This window comes from Alnus glutinosa, chromosome 2, assembly GCF_958979055.1.
Source record: "Alnus glutinosa chromosome 2, dhAlnGlut1.1, whole genome shotgun sequence".
NCBI classification, from domain to species: domain Eukaryota; kingdom Viridiplantae; phylum Streptophyta; class Magnoliopsida; order Fagales; family Betulaceae; genus Alnus; species Alnus glutinosa.
In genome coordinates, this window is record NC_084887.1 from 23,223,327 (window position 1) to 23,240,875 (window position 17,549).

Below are 17,549 nucleotides of genomic sequence, written 5' to 3' on the forward strand. Positions count from 1 at the left end.
ATCAATAGAATTTTTTTTTTTTTTTTTTTTTTTTTTTTTTTAAAATAATAATTATAAATATTCAACTCTCATTTCACTTCTATACATCTAGGTTGATGCCGCAGTTTCCATCGGCTCTTAGATTTTTTTTTTTTTTTTTTTTTTTTTTAATAGAGATTGATCAAATGATTTATAGGTAATTAATATACATCAACCCAATTGTATAAATGTGAAATGGGAGTTGAGTTTGTAGCATTTTCATGGACCAAGTCCCCAACATGTCTAAGCAATTAGCCATATATATTACCCTTTTAAATGGCCCAAGGCTTGTAACTTGTAAAAGCACACCTAACCCTAACGACGTTCTCTAAATTTAAAAAATCAAACTACTTTTTATTTTTCTATACAAATACACTTTGCAATAAATTTTATTTTTTTATTTTTTTCTTATATCATTAAAATAATATTTGTAACTTTAACCTTTTTTTTTCATTTTATTCTTGAAACATCATTGTTTCTCTCTCTCTCTCTCTCCTCTCTCGTCGGCTGTCTCTCACTGTTTTTGGGTGGAAGATTTTGTGGATTTCGTGTATTTTTTGTGTTTGTTCGATCAATCCTATGATCTTGATTGAGAATATATAGGGGATCGGAGGAGAGAAAACGTGAGAGAGAGAGAGAGAGAGAGAGAGAGGTGTGAGGGGAAGTCAAACTCAACGAATGATATGAATCGTCACCATCAATGACAACCAAATTGTTCGAGAGAGAGCGATTGATATCATGTTTGGTTACTGATTAGCAAATAGAAAATTAAGGAAATATTGAACGTGGATGAAACAAGTAAAAAGGTACAGCTAATTGCTAGTTTGCGCCTAATACGTGTGCCCGCTGTTTCGCACCCCATGTAATTAGCAGCAAAAAAAATCCGCGAATTTCCCACGCTTTCTCCGATTGTTTCACTTCCGGCCTAGCTCTTAAAATATTTATAACCCCTCTCACGTACGCACAGATATATCATTCATCTACATCGGTCAATATATTCAACTCACGTACGGAACACAAGTACCTATATTAATATTTAGATGCACGTACATGGCCAATAATCCACCTAATTACCCTCTTCCCGCTACTGTACGCTTGGAGGAGACTACACCACGTCATTCTGCGGCCACCGCCACCACGCCCGATGAAACAGCACCCGAACCCGTACAAACTCCAGCCGGGTCATCGGGTTCCCGTGGCAGGCTGAGATATCGGGGAGTGCGGAGCCGGAGCGGCAAATGGGTGTCCGAAATACGCGAGCCGCGTAAAACTACGCGCATTTGGCTCGGTACTTACCCGACTCCAGAGATGGCTGCAGCCGCCTACGACGTGGCGGCGCTGGCCTTGAAAGGCCCCGACACGACCCTCAACTTTCCCAATTCCATTCTCTCGTACCCGAGCCCGGCGTCGACGTCGGCGGCCGATATACAAGCTGCGGCGGCGAGTGCGGCGGAGGGCATGGCGCTGAAGCCGCCGGAGACAAAGCCGTCGGAAAATGAGGTTTCGACGAGTAGCAGCGGTCGGGTGGGCGAGGAGTTCATCGACGAGGAAGAGCTTCTGAACATGCCGAATCTGCTGGTTGACATGGCGGAGGGGATGCTCGTGAGCCCACCGAGGATGGAGTCGAAGTCGTCCGACGGCTCAGATGGAGAGGAGTTGTGGAGTTACTGAGAAGGCTTAGATCGGAGGAGAGAGACATAATATTGCCGCCATGTAATGGTTTAGGTTCAAGTATTTTCCATTACATACTACTTTTCGTGTGGGTTTTTTTTTTCTTTTCCTTTTTTGATCTTCCGATTAGGCTTTCGATTAGCTCCCTCATGCTGGGTTTTGTACTGCTGCAGTGAGCTATGTGTCAGGGGATTAATTCTATGTATTTTTCTTTCTGTTTCTTTAGGTGACTGTTAGAATTATTATAATCGATCATAAACTTTTTTTTTTAATTTTTTTTTGGATGAATTAAAGCATTTTATAGATCAAACACAGTCTGAAACATCACCCCAGCTAAAACTGGAAACAAGCTTCCAAACGGAAGAACACACCCTAAGAAACAGGGCTCCCAACACCACTCAAAACAGCAAAAACAACAATTACATCAGAGGTTAATATATATATGCTAGCTAGCTAGATGGTTAGGTGATTTTGCTGCAATATAATTGTTGGTGGTTGTGTTGTATGTATAAATTAATGTTTATGTCATGACGTTCGTCTCTTCAATGTTTTGGTAAAGGCTGAATGTTGGGTATAATCATGATAGCAGCATATGTTTGCTGCTATCATGATAGCATGAAAGTTGGGTTTTGATATATATATATAATCATTTCCTAAAGTCTAAACATTTCTACTGTCCTAAGAGCATCCTTAGTGAACTCTTTAATTAAATTTTTCTCCAAAATTTGATGAAAAACTCAAAACTCCACTCCAACAAGCTCTCACCCCAAATTTGACTCACAAATTTCATGAACTATTCAAAATTTTATTATTTCTCTCTCTTTAACTTCACTTTTCACTTTTCTTCTCTTCTTATTTGTTAAGAGTGGTTGCTTAAAACTAATAAAATATTAATATTTAATTGAAATAGAGAAATATTTAAAGAATTTGATGTAGAAAGCCTTTTAAAAGTGATAGATAAAATTAAAAAAAGTAGATTCTTAAGCTAAAATTTAGAAAAAAAAAAAATTAGAGAGCTCGGTAGGGATGCTCTATATAGGCTTACCCTATAAAAATGTATACATTATTATATTATACAAGCACTGTTTCCTTTGTTTATGTAATATATATGCTGCAGAGGAAGAGGAACAAGAAATTATACTCTTCTATTAAAGCCAGAATTTCTAACTTTTGACTTGGATTACACTCACTGAGAATGGGTCAATTAACGACTGGGGTCTTACTTCTGAATCTCACCACAAGCTCTTCTTCCTTTTACAATTGATTAAAAAATGATCGATCAGGATTATCTTATCAATACATGCATTTCACATCCAAAAGAAAAAAAGAAAAAAGAAAAGAAGCGAAAAAAAATGAAAGAAAAGGGGGAATATAATGCTTCTTTTTGACCTCCAATATATGGTCAAACTTTCGAGACAAGAGCAAAATTTGTGCCGAAGATCAAGGGCAGCATTTTCAGGAACTTTGAACACGATCAACTGAACTTTTCTATATATGTTAATAACTGGGATTTACGACTGTACCTTTGAAAGACATTAGTGAAAGTACTGCAGACTGTAGGCAACGTACCCACTACTTTTGGCCAAGAACAGATGGGTGACTTTTTTTTATTGGGACAAATGTAATTTTCGTCCACGTGGCTTGAACTTTTGCTAAATAGTTTTGCCTGGATGATAGTTGATCTCTTGCAGTTGTAACATAATCTTTGATTATCCCTCTAACCATCTTCTATGAATCATATTCAATTCCTTATAAGTGAAAAAGTACTTAAAACTCCTGTGATTCTTATAGATTTTGCATTTCCAATCATGCGTTGGGTAATTCTGCTCATAACTCTTCAGTTGCCGCAAGATGTATGCTATCACTTTGCCATTATGCATAAGCACACATCGCACTCCTTTCTTCGAGGTGTCAGTAGAAAGTATAAACTACGAAATTTCCAAATTCCGTAAATAGCGTCAATGCAGGTGCAGACACTAACCGCTACTTCGGTTCTTGAAAGCTTCACTCACAAGCATCCACCATTTGTCCATTCGTAGCAAGTATTCCTCCTGTGAGAGTGGTCAAAGGTCCTAGCAACTTTAAAAAACCTTTGATGAATCCTAGTAGCTGCGAGCCTGCGAGTCTCAAAAAGCTTAGAATCTCATGCACATTAGTCGTCTCGATCCCCGGCTCCCCCATTCACATGGATCCCGTCCTAGCATAGAACATGATATGTATTATGTATAGCAACATCAACTGACAACACTTTGATTTAATATTGATTTTTTAGGGCTATTATAGTTCCCCTCCTCCCTTTTCTCTTTGGCTCTGTTTTTTTTTTTTTTTTTTTTTTAATGGTCTTGTCTTTTCCCTCAGACACAATGTTCGGACTCCATCTTTGCGCCAACGACCTCATCCACCTTGTCGACCGCCTCTTTCACCTAGTCGATCGCTTGTCGGCACTACCAAGGTTCCCTCATCAGATTTTCCACCGTCTTCATTAGCGTCTCAACTTCCCCTCACCCTCTTTTTGCTCCTCCGTCCGATGCCCCAGTGCCAGTGTGTGGATCTCACGCACCGAGCAGAGCTCGACTTCCGCCTCGCCCTCCGCCGCCGATTTTTTTTTTGTTGTTTTATTGTATTTTGTGGCTATTTGTCTCCCTGTATGTGTTTGGCTTATCCCAACGGTGGAAATTGTTTTGTTTTTGCCTCCTATCAGTGGCTTTGTTCTAGCCTGCAATTCTCACCTTGGTGCGATGCTGTAGCGATCCCCTTCCCAGGGCACAGGAAGGGTCTCACCTTCTTTTAGCAACTTTTCTTAGCTTGTCCTTAAAGAATGCATTGGGTCATGTCATTCATCTGACACATTTCTTTTGAATTTTTGTTTACCTACTCGATCTAGCTAGGAAGGTTGTTCGAGGCTTATTGTCAAGTTGGCCAGCCTTTTTTATGTGTTTGTTGTTGTGTCCCCTCCCCTGTTTCCTATTGTATCTCAAAATAAAAATTTTAAAAAAAAAAAAAAAACGGTAGCTTAGGGCCGGTGGGCAACAATATATCTTTTCCGCTCTTTCTCTTCCGCTCCTTCTTTCTTCTATATACAGTCTATCAAAGGTATTTAACAGTTTCAAACTAGCTAGCTAGTCCGGGTTATATGTCATATATAGTTCGATTTATAGGATGTGAAGGTGTATCTTATCATCATTACCGAGAGAAAGATGGAGAAAAGTGAATTCCTCAGCTGAGCTTTGATCGTACACAAAACACTAATGATGAAGATAGCAATTATTAAGGATATAACTTTTATAAAGAAAATTGATTGTGTTTTCTTTTCAAAAGAGGGCGATCGGGTACGTGTTGAAGATAATATGATAGTAAAGAAGTGGCCCTCCCCATGGAGATCATATAATTGAATAGAGTCATAGAGATTTCTGTAAGGGCATTGGTGGAAAGCTTGATTGCGAGCTAAGAAATATATATATATATATACATCTCAAAGATAATCGACATATATAATGGTTAATGGATAGTTTTGATCAATTAAGTTCAACTAACATGGGGGAATACTGTGCTTAAAGTGGCTTAAAAGAAGTGAAGGACAAAGAAAGCCTAACCACCTTCTCTTCTAAAGATGGCCGTTGGTTAATTCCCTAATTATATTCACGGATTACGAAATCCTACAATTACCTTTTAACCATAAAATTCTGACCAACTAATACGTCATGGATGACGCGTGACTAAAGGTTTTGTCTCCTCCTCAAATCCCGACAAACAGCCTCTCAAACCGTGGATATTCAGTGTTTTTTTTATTTTTTTTTTTATTTTTAAATTTATTTATCAATCATATTTTAATTCATTTTTCAACATTATCCATCCAATTTTTTTTTTTCTAATTAAGAAAGGAAATATTTGCTGTGAACATACGTACAGTACATAGGGAAGTTGCCAATTTGGGAGTGTGAAATGGACATCCAAGTTTCAACCCATTTGACACTATTGAATGTTTGAAGAGGTCGAGCTGGCTTTAATTTGTCCGAGTCAACAAGGGCAACCATCCCAAATACACGAATGCGTGGGAATCGGTGAAATTTTGCGAAGCTCACCATTGGCTCCAGGTGCTATTTGAAGGAGACTCATCTGCTATTGCTTCTGCACTTACACATGAACTCCCTTGTCTGCAAAGTTTTGGACACTTGATAGCTGATACTAGACATCTTCTGGGTAGATTCCACTCTTACAAGATTCAACATGTGCAAAGGTCAGCAAACCAGGCTGCTTACCTCATTGCCAAAGGGGCTTTACAGATTCCTTCTGATGTTAGTTGGATGGAGGCTTGTCCTCCTTTTATCCACTCGTTTGTAATGGCTGAGCAAGCCACTTCAGAATGAATTTTGAAATAAAAGATTATCATTTTATTCAAAAAAAGAATGAGAACGGAAAGCCCATGGCTTGCTTGGTGTTCTAGAATACGTACAATAATTGGATAAACCTTATTTAGCTATCAGTCACACCTTCCAACCAACTTCTGTTCGGGTGACAAGACAAAATATATATTATTGTGAGGACCACAATTTTTTACCTGGCCTATGTCCTCCATTAAACATTAATTTACCTTTTACCCTAGTAATAATTGAGAGACGAATTAAATAAAGTAAGTTTTTTCTTTCTTAAATCACATCAATCACTTCTTACTATCATTTAAAAGAAAAAAAAAATTGCCTTCAAATATGAGGAGAAGGAGTTGCCAAACAAGACGACTCGTGTTTTGGAAAGTACTTTTTGTTTGTTTTAATTTTCTTGAAAAAAGAAAAAAAAAAAAGAAAAATCTAACTTTAATTTGTATGATTTAAATATAAAAGTAAAAGTAGTTTTGAGTGTTGTATAAGTAGAAATGATATATATTACGTACGCCCTTCGTACACCTTTTTCTTATTGGGTTGGAGGCAATACCCATCAGTTCTTGTTAAAAGAAAATAAATAATAATAATTTAAGAGTGGATAAATACTGTCACATTAGCTCGGTAGAATGCGAGTGTAATATGTAGCATTTAACTTTTGTGAGTATTTAGTGTTTTGGGTATTTTGTTATAAGAAATAATAAATTAAAAGATAAGCTTTTTAAAAATGGGAATATATATATGTTTACTATGCATATGCTTAGAGCATCTCCAGCACTAGTGGTTACTTTAGTTACTTGAAATATATATTTTTTTTTTTCATATATTTTAGTTAAGAATTTTTTAATACAAATTTTAACAGATTTTTATTTTTTAAAATATTTATTTATTTATTATTGTATTTATTTATTGTAAAAATGGAAAGAGTAAAAGAGAAATAAAAGGTCAAGGTAATTAGTTTTGGGAGTAAGATAAAAATTGAATTTGACACTGGAATGTTCCGTACGTACATAGTGGGCGTGACCAAGATCAGTCAAGCCAAGGTAATCAAGTGGGACATAAAATAAATTATGTTATTATTTAGGAAAAATCTTGTGGGACCCAACAGTGAGTGGCTCTTCGTGTACGCGTTTCCGTGGCGAAACCCACCGCCCCCCCCTATCTAATATCTATCTCTTTTATTTTTTTTTAAAAAAAAAAAAAAAAAAAGCATTAAATATTTATCTATTAAGAAAAAACGGCCCATGTTAACTGTCAACCGCGTGTTTGACGTCATCCCAAAAAGGTTCTTCCTTTGTTCGTTGTTTTCAATGTGTCACGTGTTCCGTTGCCCAACTGTCACACGCACACCTCGTGCCTTCTAAGAAAGTTCTTAAAACGCATTCTTTCGGCTATCTCCTCATTCTTTCGGCAATTTAGGATTTATTTTGTTCCACGTGGTGATACTCTCAAGAATATTCTCTCCTCCTCCTCTTTTTTTTTTTTTTTGCCTTTTTTTTTTCCTTTTTATTTTAAAAACGTGAGTAAAATCTAAAAAGGCTTCAACCAGAAAAAAGTCACAAAAATGAGATGGATAGAATGTGACAATATTTCAATTAGAGTTGAAAATTTTAAAATTTACTTTAGATTATGTAAAAGTGGTGGACCAATAATCAGATTTAAATGATTGGATTATAATTACCTAATAAGAAATTAACAGATTAAGACCGAAGGGTCTAACCGATTTAATTAAATAAATCAGAGACTATGATTGATCAATATAATTTTATACACATATTTCGACAAGCGAACACTAATTATCACTCTTAATTAAAATAAAATAAAAGCATTCCCTTAATTATTTTCAATATTTTTTTTTCTATAAGTAATTATTTTCGTTGTTGAGAGTTAAAGACCGAGTCGTATCGTTGAAAATAATTAAAAAAAAAAAAAAAAAAAAATGGAGGAAATTGTCTCCACGTAGTGATACAGGTACACAACTGGATAGGGGAGGTCAGCGTCTATAATGTATATGGGGCGTCAAATAAATGACAGGTAGTGACAGTGAGAGAGAGAGAGAGTGGACCGAGCCTTGAATCACCCTGATTCTGACACCTGCACATTCAGTCACTTGACTCGAAAGCAGCAAGCAAATCGCTTTCAGTCAAAATTAACCACGTGTCACCACAAGTAGAAGAGCCTGCAACTTGTCAAAATCCAGCTGGTGCCGAAGACAGGTTCCTTAGCAAACGCAATAATCCCAGCCTGGCTCCTTATCACAAACCGTGTGCCTTTCCCTCCCGTTTTTTGCAATCCAAAGCAACGTATATATACAATCTCCTGCTTATTATTTCTAAGTACGACCCAAAAACCCCTCTTATCTCCTGCTCTACACACACCCTCAGCTTATAACTTCAGTCTTCAGACCTCACTCCACTACGTACTGTAAAACAGACACTAATTAATGGAAGTTTTCTCTCACTATTCGTCCGAGTCCGAGAGTCCTACTGGCAGTTTCGGCGCGTTGCACTTGTCGGACGAGGAGCGTCAGCTGGCCTCCAGGAACCCGAAGAAGCGGGCGGGGAGGAAGAAGTTCAAAGAGACCAGGCACCCGGTGTACCGGGGAGTGAGGAGGAGGAACTCCGGCAAGTGGGTCTGCGAGGTGCGGGAGCCCAACAAGCAGTCCAGGATATGGCTGGGGACTTTTCCCACGGCCGAGATGGCTGCGCGCGCCCACGACGTGGCGGCGATAGCGCTGCGTGGCAGCTCCGCCTGCCTCAACTTCGCCGACTCGTCGTGGCGGCTGCCCGTGCCGGCCTCGGGGACGCCGAAGGACATTCAGCGGGCGGCGGCAGAGGCGGCAGAGGTGTTTCGGCCTTCGGATGCGACGAAGCCCGCCGTGGAAGAGAGAGAACCGTCGTCGGAGGGCGTGTTCTTCATGGACGAGGAGGCAGTCTTCAGCATGCCTAGTTTGCTGACAAATATGGCTGAGGGGATGCTCTTGCCTCCGCCTCACTGTGTGGGCAATGATGGGTATGGCGGGGATGACATGGAAGCCGATGCCGTCGTTTCATTGTGGAGTTACTCAATATAATCTGATCGTTATTCCTATTGTGTTATGATTATATATATAACGTAATCATGATATATAAATAGTTTTAGAATACTGCAGAATGGGTAGTTGGAGATTTTCGTTGTTCAGGGAAAGACAACTTTTACTCCGTACTTGGGTTTTTTTTGTTAAGTCCGGATAGTATTTGTAATCTCCCTCTCCAGTATATTGCTCGGAAGAAAAAAGAAAAAAAAAATAATGTTTAATGGCAAAGCCATATCTTTTATGCAGAAAATATTATTATTAATTATTAGTACATGTTTGGTTTCTTTTTATTTTATTTTGTTACATAGGTCTTATTTTAGAGGAAAGTGTTGCGATATCACCTTTTTAACTTTCGTTATTTTGAGAACTGGACAACCGACAAAAGTGCTTGGATTTTGGGTTGACGCGGGGAAAAGATGGATAAGGGCAAAACACATCGTTGAAATATATATAATTAAATTCCAACCATAAATGCTCCGTGACATGTGTCACATACATATCCGGAGTTGCTAAACATCGTACATGCTTCAAAAATATCCGGTCTCCTTCATCAAACTCCTCCTCCTTATGCTTATTATCATACGGCTTTTTCATTCTTCCTTGACCCGACTTGATGTTGTCCTTCAATTCTCTGAGCACTTGGTCTCTTGCAACTAACGCCCTCTCCACTGATTCGACCTTTGCAGTTCCAGGAATGCAAGTAAGCATGGTGGCTGATTCGACCTTTGCAGTTCCAGGAATGCAAGTAAGCATGGAGGTTGGATCCCTTCCGTAGACAGCAGCAAATGGAGTGGTTTTAATGGTTGAGTGCCGGCTTGTGTTATAACTGTACTCTGCCCGTGCTAGCCACTTATCGCATTCCTTTGGTTGATCACTTGTAAGACACCTAAGGTACATCTCAAGTGTGCTGTTCACCGCTTCCGTTTGGCCATAAGATTGGGGGTGATATGCCGAACTGCAATTAAAACTCGTGCCCCGCATATTAAAGAGTTCCTTCCAGAATTGGCTTGTAAAAGTTGGGCCTCCATCGCACACAATAGACTCGGGAATGCCATGAAGTTTAAAAATATTGTCAAAAAACACCTGAGCTACACTGACTGCCGTGTGTGGATGACTTATGGCCAAGAAGTGAGCATATTTTGACAATCTATCCACAATTACAAAAATAGTGGATTTACCTCGTGAGCTTGGCAATCCATCAATAAAGTAGGTTTAGTTCATGATATTACTTGAGTTTAAAAGAAAACAAATGATGGTTAGTTATAATTTCACTCGAAAATTTTCTTCGTGACTATTAATAACAAGCGGCTGTATCAAATGCCTTCAACAATAAAATGACGTCCAGACCTAATAATTTCTTCTTTAGTTACCTCCATTTGCATCATTTTGACCAAAAATGGGTCCCTGTGAGGTTCCAAGGACCAAGAATAGCGACAAATAACACAGTCAATCATCAATCATCATGTTCATTGTTCATTTCTCTGACGCTTGAGCTTCAATGTGCTGGCCTGCTTCTTCGAGAGACAAAACCTCCTGCATGAGGGAGCTTAGCTTCGCAACATTCTCTTGATGAATGTGGGGAGGAACCTTTTCTCTGTAGCCAGAAACATTCATCATCTTTGACAGCTTGTCATGTTGCCAGTAAGATTAAAAAAAAAATAATAAAAAAAAAAATAAAAAATAAAAAATAAAAAATTAACCAATCAGCAGGTTAGAACTGGCAGGGTACTTAAAAAGATCAAATATTTAGATCCACGTAGTATTATCCATGCTCCAAGATAATACGTTCCATTTTCTGAATAACACCTATTTTCTGAATAACGCAATACCCGATTGATTACAGAGTAAACAACAAAAAATTCTCACAACACTCCAAGACCAATAGAATAGAAAAACAATCCATTGCCTTTTCAGGATTTTAACTGTTTCAGCTGTGAGGTTTATAAGTGAAATGGGCTTCACCTTGATATAGAAGTTCAATGTACACAAATTTATCTGCTTAAGTCGCAATGAGAAAGAAATTTGACCCACAATATATAAGGCTGCCAATTTCAATATAATTCCAGATCTTGTACACCTTGACAGATTCTAGCTAATATCGTTATACCGACCATGTTTCATTTTTCCAGATGCATAGAAAAGATACACATTAAAGATATACACTGCTTCTGTCAAAATGCATATACTATATGGTGTACCCAACAACAACAAAAACACATAATTAAAGGGTTTAAAATCCTGGATCTACTTTAGCAGGTCTACTTTGAACGTACGTGATCTATCTAAATTCAGTTTTCTAGATACTTGAAAAGTAATTTGCTAAACAACCATATTTCAAATAATAATTCACTTATGAACTATATATTCAACAAATTTTGCCTTTCTTTGACAATTTTTTTATTTAATTTTTTAACAGTTTTTATGCCTTCCCAACCTCATCCTGCAATACGGAGTTCAAACCAGAGAAGCACCCTAAATTGAGAAGACCACTTCAAACACATCCCCAATTTTATTAGGGAAAAAAAAAAATTTTAAAAAAAAACAGAAACAGCAAGTGCTAAACTTCAAACAAATTTCAGTTAGAATCTTACTTTCGAATCTCATCCATCTTCTTCCTGATCTTTTCAAGTTCTGCTTCAGGAGAAAGAGTTCCTTGAAGTTCCAGATAAACAGAAAGGTTTTCATTCACAACAGATACCGCACATCCACCTGGAGCAGCATCATTCTCACCAATTACCTGTATAAGGATTATTTCGCAGGTGACAAGTATTTTAATCAATGAAATGAACTAGCATATGCAACATTGACCCCCATTCAACTGGAAAACTGATAGAGAGCCGGCCCCACAGCTGAATCGTCAACTTAAGTATCTATCTTACTAAACAATATGATAAAGAACTTTTCTTCGCCAACCAAATGGAAGGACATGCAGTTGCAGAATAAATTGTCATGTGCGTCTAATACATATATAGATAAACCACCTACTTAACCATATGGCCACCAAGACTTCAATAACATGAGGAAATATACAATAAAAGGGAGGCAAAATAATCTAATAACATCATCTTGTCCATTGATCAGGCACCACTTCTGAAAAATGGCATGGAAAAAAAATACAAAAAAAGAGAAAGATTTAGATCAGCAAAACTACCAATGCACAAAAGCAATAATGCCTCTTACATACCATCTTTCCTTTCATATGTGAAAGGATTTGTTGACTAAGTAATTAAAAGAACAAAAAAGGAAAAAGAGGAGAAAGGAGAATGACTTTAGTACACAGGAAATGGGCAGGAAATCCCTTTGAGATAAGAACCAAGTAACACAAGTTAAGATGTAAAGACACACAGTGGAAGAAAAAGAACGTAACATCCAGGACTGATGCTGAGCTTGAGACCTGAGATAATGGATGCTTTAGCTCAGAATGGCAAACTTGAAAAACTGCTCAAGCTCAGCTTTGGCTCAGTTCAAGGTTTAAATAATTTTACTGAGCTTGTTGTCACAAGCAATATTTAAATATTCAATATTAGATCCACTCCCTGTGGCCAAAATCAATTCATGAAAAAGAAAACTAATGTACACAAAAATCAATCAAGGTTTCAGCCAAAGTATGGCTACCCAAAGATTTAAAGAACAATTACATTAAAAATGTTTAAATTTTTAAAGTAATGTGTCACCATCTTCTTAATTGGTAGCATGTAATCATGGTATTCAAACATTCACTTGATTGTTGAGAACTCCAAAATGAAAAAAATGTATAGGGAATAAGAAAGAAAAAGAAGGAAGTCTAAAGAGCGTCTCAAATGTGAATATGAACAGAGCCACTTTACTAAGGGAAAAGTTTGCAACATACCCTCAAAGTGGACAAATTAGCAAGAGTAATAATCTCCAGTTGATGGCTGCTGATAATCTCTGCAACTAAGTCACTTCGGCAGAGCAAAAAAGCTGGTCGCCTGAAGACAAAAACATCATAGCCTGAATTAGAGGAACTTGTAATGTGAAATTTTCAATCAGACAAATTAGGTTAAAATTTAACAAAATCCCAGGTTTACAATTTAGCACTCTATTTAATTAGAAAGGAGGAAAGACAATGGAAAATTTGGTTAGGTGGAAATTTGTCTCACGGGAGTTAAGATTTAAGGGGAAATTAGTTGAAGTCACATACAAGATTAAGAACAAGATAGAAGTGCTTGCTAAAGCCTAGGCGATATCCACTTTCCTTACTTTATAAGAGAGATACTAAAAAAATTCTTTTTTTCTCATCTCATTTTCCTTGATTAGATTTTGATTCAAGGATTGCATCCAATACCAATTAAAGAAGTGAGAAATCACACTAGATTCTCTATACAGATTCTGTTCTTATCCACATACAGTTCCGTTTGCTAAATAAAATGTTGGAAAACAGTAACATGAAATTCAATTCATTCTCTTTAGTTACTAGTGACTTCAACTAACAAAGGCTGAAAGAAACTAAGCAAAGACGTCAAGAATCATAAAATAAGGAATTGATTTCATTTGTTTCGCAAGATTCTCTCAAGAAGTAAATAGAATACCAGGTTCAAACAACTTAACATTCTCTACCTATAGTAAAACTATAAATCAACATTTCTTATCTCTCTGTTGGTAAATTCAAACTTGTCACTATCCTCTTCCTCATTTCTGAAAATAGGTGATAAGGGGGAAGAAAAAAAACTTAGCTTTGTAACAATCAGATATATTATACTTTGGGGCCTTACAAAAATAGGGTTATCAAAGAATTCATCATATTCAAATTAGATTCTGCAATCGTTTCCATATTTTCGTCATTTTAAAAAACCATTTTTTTCTGGTCTATAAAATCCCACAACATTAAAGTATCTTGATGCTATTGCTCCTGATAAAATTCAAAAACATTTGGATGTGGAACATGTCTGTAGGAAACCAAAGTGCATATGAATTTCCATATGATTAGTGTATTTGGAGTTTTCTTGCCAATATTATCCCCTAGACCTAGATGCAAATAATTTTTCTTTTTGAATTCCACTGAATCAAAGAACATGAGAAAATCTCAGAAGACAATAAAGACAACAGAGTGAGGAAGAGAACCTACAAATGCGTTAGTAAAATAAGTTAGGATAAGCTAGGGCTGTTCTTGAGTACGAGAGGCTGGTTGTGACGACCCGTTTCTTTCTTCTTTTTTTTTTTATATACAACATTTGCATATACATTAATCTCTTAAAATATAAACGGATCTTCACAGTGGCACGACGATATGTCGCAAAGCCAACATATGGTACATACCCCATAATATGTACCTGGTAAATCAGAGTATAACATTTATCTACTATGCAGCGGAAAACATAAACCTAATAGCGGAAATCACATCTTAGACATCTATCATAAATTAATCATAATCAAGAGCCAATAATACATCTATCTGTTTAAATCTTTCCTCAAGTTAAATACATAACATAAATGATTATATAATAACAAGTGACACAAGCGTCACAAGCCATAAACAATACCCATAAAACAAAGGACGCCCATGGTCCCGCAATTACGACCGTCGCGGCAAGCTTCGGTCATAATGTCCCAAGTGCGCATCTACAACACCAACAACTACGATCGGTGTACCTGTAGCCAAAGGAACCTCATCTATACGGTTGTGGGGGTTTGCCACATCCGTATAGGTGGAATTATGAGCCCACCATCTTAGCATAAATAAATACACTAAGACCTCAGAGGTATGCTATTCACTGAGTTTTCGCAAAGAACCAACTTTTTCTTTTTAGTCATGCATACACTATAACAGCAACCAATTTTATAACTTTTGTTTGAAAACCCCCATAGCTGATATAGCAAACACCGACTAATAGAAAACATTTAACATACTAGGCAGCTAAGATTATACGTAGAAGATTCGTTATAGGAAACAATGACATTTAAATCATGCAACCATCCGATAGAAATATACATAAGTTCTTCTCCATTGAGACTCTTATGCATACTAATACGTCTAGCAAAACTACTCATAGTATAAAAACATCACACTCATGAAAACAATGTTATACATGCTCATGTAAGTTTCGGTTATATTCCTATGGGGCGTTGGTCCCCCAATACTAGTTCATGCGTATATTCCTAAGGGCGTAAATCTCCCAATACTAGTTCATGTGTACGTTTGTATGGGGCGTAAATCCCCCTGGAGCGTCGGTCCCTCCATAGTTCATGCGTGTGTTCGTATGGGGCGTATGTCCCCCCACTAGTTCATGCGTTTGGGGCATAGATCCCCCTGGGGCGTATATCCCCCACTAGTTCATGCGTTTGGGGCGTAGATCCCCCTGGGGCGTATGTCCCCCTTCTAGTTCATGCGTTTGGGGCGTAGATCCCCCTGGGGCGTATGTCCCCCTTCTAGTTCATGCCTATGGGGCATAGATCCCCCTAATAGTTTGTTTATGCGTTCATGTTTCATGCTCAATGCTCAATGCTCATGCTTAAATACTATACATTTAATTTCATAATCATGCTTTTAACTCATGCTTTCTTTATAAAACATAAACAGTTCTACATGTCATTTCTTAGACAATTTTCATAACTTAAATCTCCCACTTATACTCGCTCTAAAATCACATATCATATTCATATTTCAAAACATCATCATAATTTCAATATACTCAAAAGTACTCAAAGCATCCAAAACAGATCATAATCAACATACAGTTGGTTCAAGTTTGTAAAACATTATACATTTTGTAATTCATCATATATGAAAATAATACTTCTCAGTGAGTAGAATACTCACCTGTATGCATTGGACTCATGATTCGAACTCTACATTGGAGAATCAATTGAAGTCTCCAATCTGGACACATGCTTGCAAGCATTGGTATCGTTAGACTACGCTATAGAATCCCATACTCCATGACACCCCAACTACCCACGTGCTCACCCATCGCATTATTCGCTTCTAAAGCTAGCTAGGTACCTTAAGCTATTTATTAGATTAATGTTTAAGCCTTGGTTCATATTTTATTCATCTAATTATCTTTAAGGCACATTTACTATTTTATTTGTCTACATACTATTATTGAGTCACATTATCATTGTTAATTCATTAATGACTTGTTACTTATTTAGTGAGTTAACAATATATATATATATATATATATACATACATATACACGTATACCACTCTTAAACCTAATCAATGGTACACTTAAGTACTTTGCGTACATAGATTGGTAGATTAGTTATTAGATTACCTTCTATTGCATTCAAAGTACATTTATGTACTTCTACATCTTTATTAATTTATATTTGTTGTCTAAGGGTTACATGAATGATTATCATTTCACGGCATTCACATCTTAACCATTACTTTTAATGCTTAACCCTTATAAGTCACTAACCACCTAAGTAGTTTAGATTATGGAACATTAATCTTATTTAACATACTAATTCAATAACTTTTTAGATTAGATTAGGTCACAATCTCATATTGTAACATTTACGCTTCTACCTTATTGTTGGTACGCGTATCCATTCAGTCTTTCCAACCTAGAACCTTAGTGACTTACACTTTAAAGGTTATCTTAATGTCTTTAATTATATTAGACTAAAATCCCATAATCTATCCATATAATCGCTTTACCTATTCATGGATTTATCATTCCATTATACTAACATATTTTATTTGCTCATTTACTCTATGTTGTTTTTACTCATTTATTGGTTCCTGTATTTTCTTTATATCAAGTTATTCACTTATTACCCTCTTACACATTATTTCTTTCTCATGCCTCTTCTACATTCCAAACCAACCAAAGCTCATAAACATAACCCAATACACCTACTAGCACCCGACGTCACCTAACCATACCTACAAGCCCATCTAATCTTCATAATAATCTCTTATTCCATCAATGCCTCAAAGCACGCTTAAAACATCCAAACAATTCCATCCAACTTTAAACTTTTCTCAAACCAATAATTACATCATATCTAAAAATCAAAATCAACTTCTTTATTAGTCATAAAATCACAATCAGACCATCAATCCATAACAATTCAATACAACTAAAACTACATACTCATCAAGATCCATCATCCCTCCTATACATAAATTTGGTCATTACGAGCAATTCATCAAACTTAAAACTCTCAAAATACAAATCAACACCAAAAGGAACACACCCAAAAATCAACTCCAAATTTCAGATTCCACCAAAAATACGCCCAAGGAATACTATGCCAAATCAGTCCACACTATTCGATCAACACCCACCAAAATCATCAAAATTCCAGAACTTAACCGATCCAAACAAACTCAAATACTCAATGAAAATCGAGGAACTAAAACACCATAAATCCACCATTTCAATACACATACACGGCCACAAAAGAAAGGAACCCCAAAATCAACCCTCCATTCG

At 36.8% G+C, this 17,549-nt stretch overlaps 3 protein-coding genes across 3 annotated transcripts; 2 read left to right on the forward strand and 1 right to left on the reverse strand.

The window, feature by feature from the left end:
* Window positions 1-975: 975 nt before the first annotated feature.
* Window positions 976-1,959, forward strand: LOC133861834 (ethylene-responsive transcription factor ERF027). The gene has a single exon (XM_062297648.1). The coding sequence runs from the start codon at window positions 1,069-1,071 to the stop codon at window positions 1,687-1,689; it is 621 nt and encodes a 206-aa protein (XP_062153632.1). The 5' UTR covers window positions 976-1,068; the 3' UTR covers window positions 1,690-1,959.
* A 6,429-nt stretch (window positions 1,960-8,388) lies between these two features.
* LOC133861798 (dehydration-responsive element-binding protein 1D-like) lies at window positions 8,389-9,403 on the forward strand. Its single transcript, XM_062297610.1, has one exon. The coding sequence runs from the start codon at window positions 8,509-8,511 to the stop codon at window positions 9,136-9,138; it is 630 nt and encodes a 209-aa protein (XP_062153594.1). The 5' UTR covers window positions 8,389-8,508; the 3' UTR covers window positions 9,139-9,403.
* A 1,211-nt stretch (window positions 9,404-10,614) lies between these two features.
* LOC133860384 (valine--tRNA ligase, mitochondrial 1-like) lies at window positions 10,615-16,070 on the reverse strand. The gene is made up of 4 exons (XM_062296005.1): window positions 16,067-16,070; window positions 12,992-13,113; window positions 11,733-11,878; window positions 10,615-10,735 (listed from the first exon to the last, which is right to left on the reverse strand). Exons 1-4 carry the CDS (start codon window positions 16,068-16,070, stop codon window positions 10,615-10,617), a joined length of 393 nt encoding a protein of 130 aa, XP_062151989.1.
* Window positions 16,071-17,549: the final 1,479 nt, after the last annotated feature.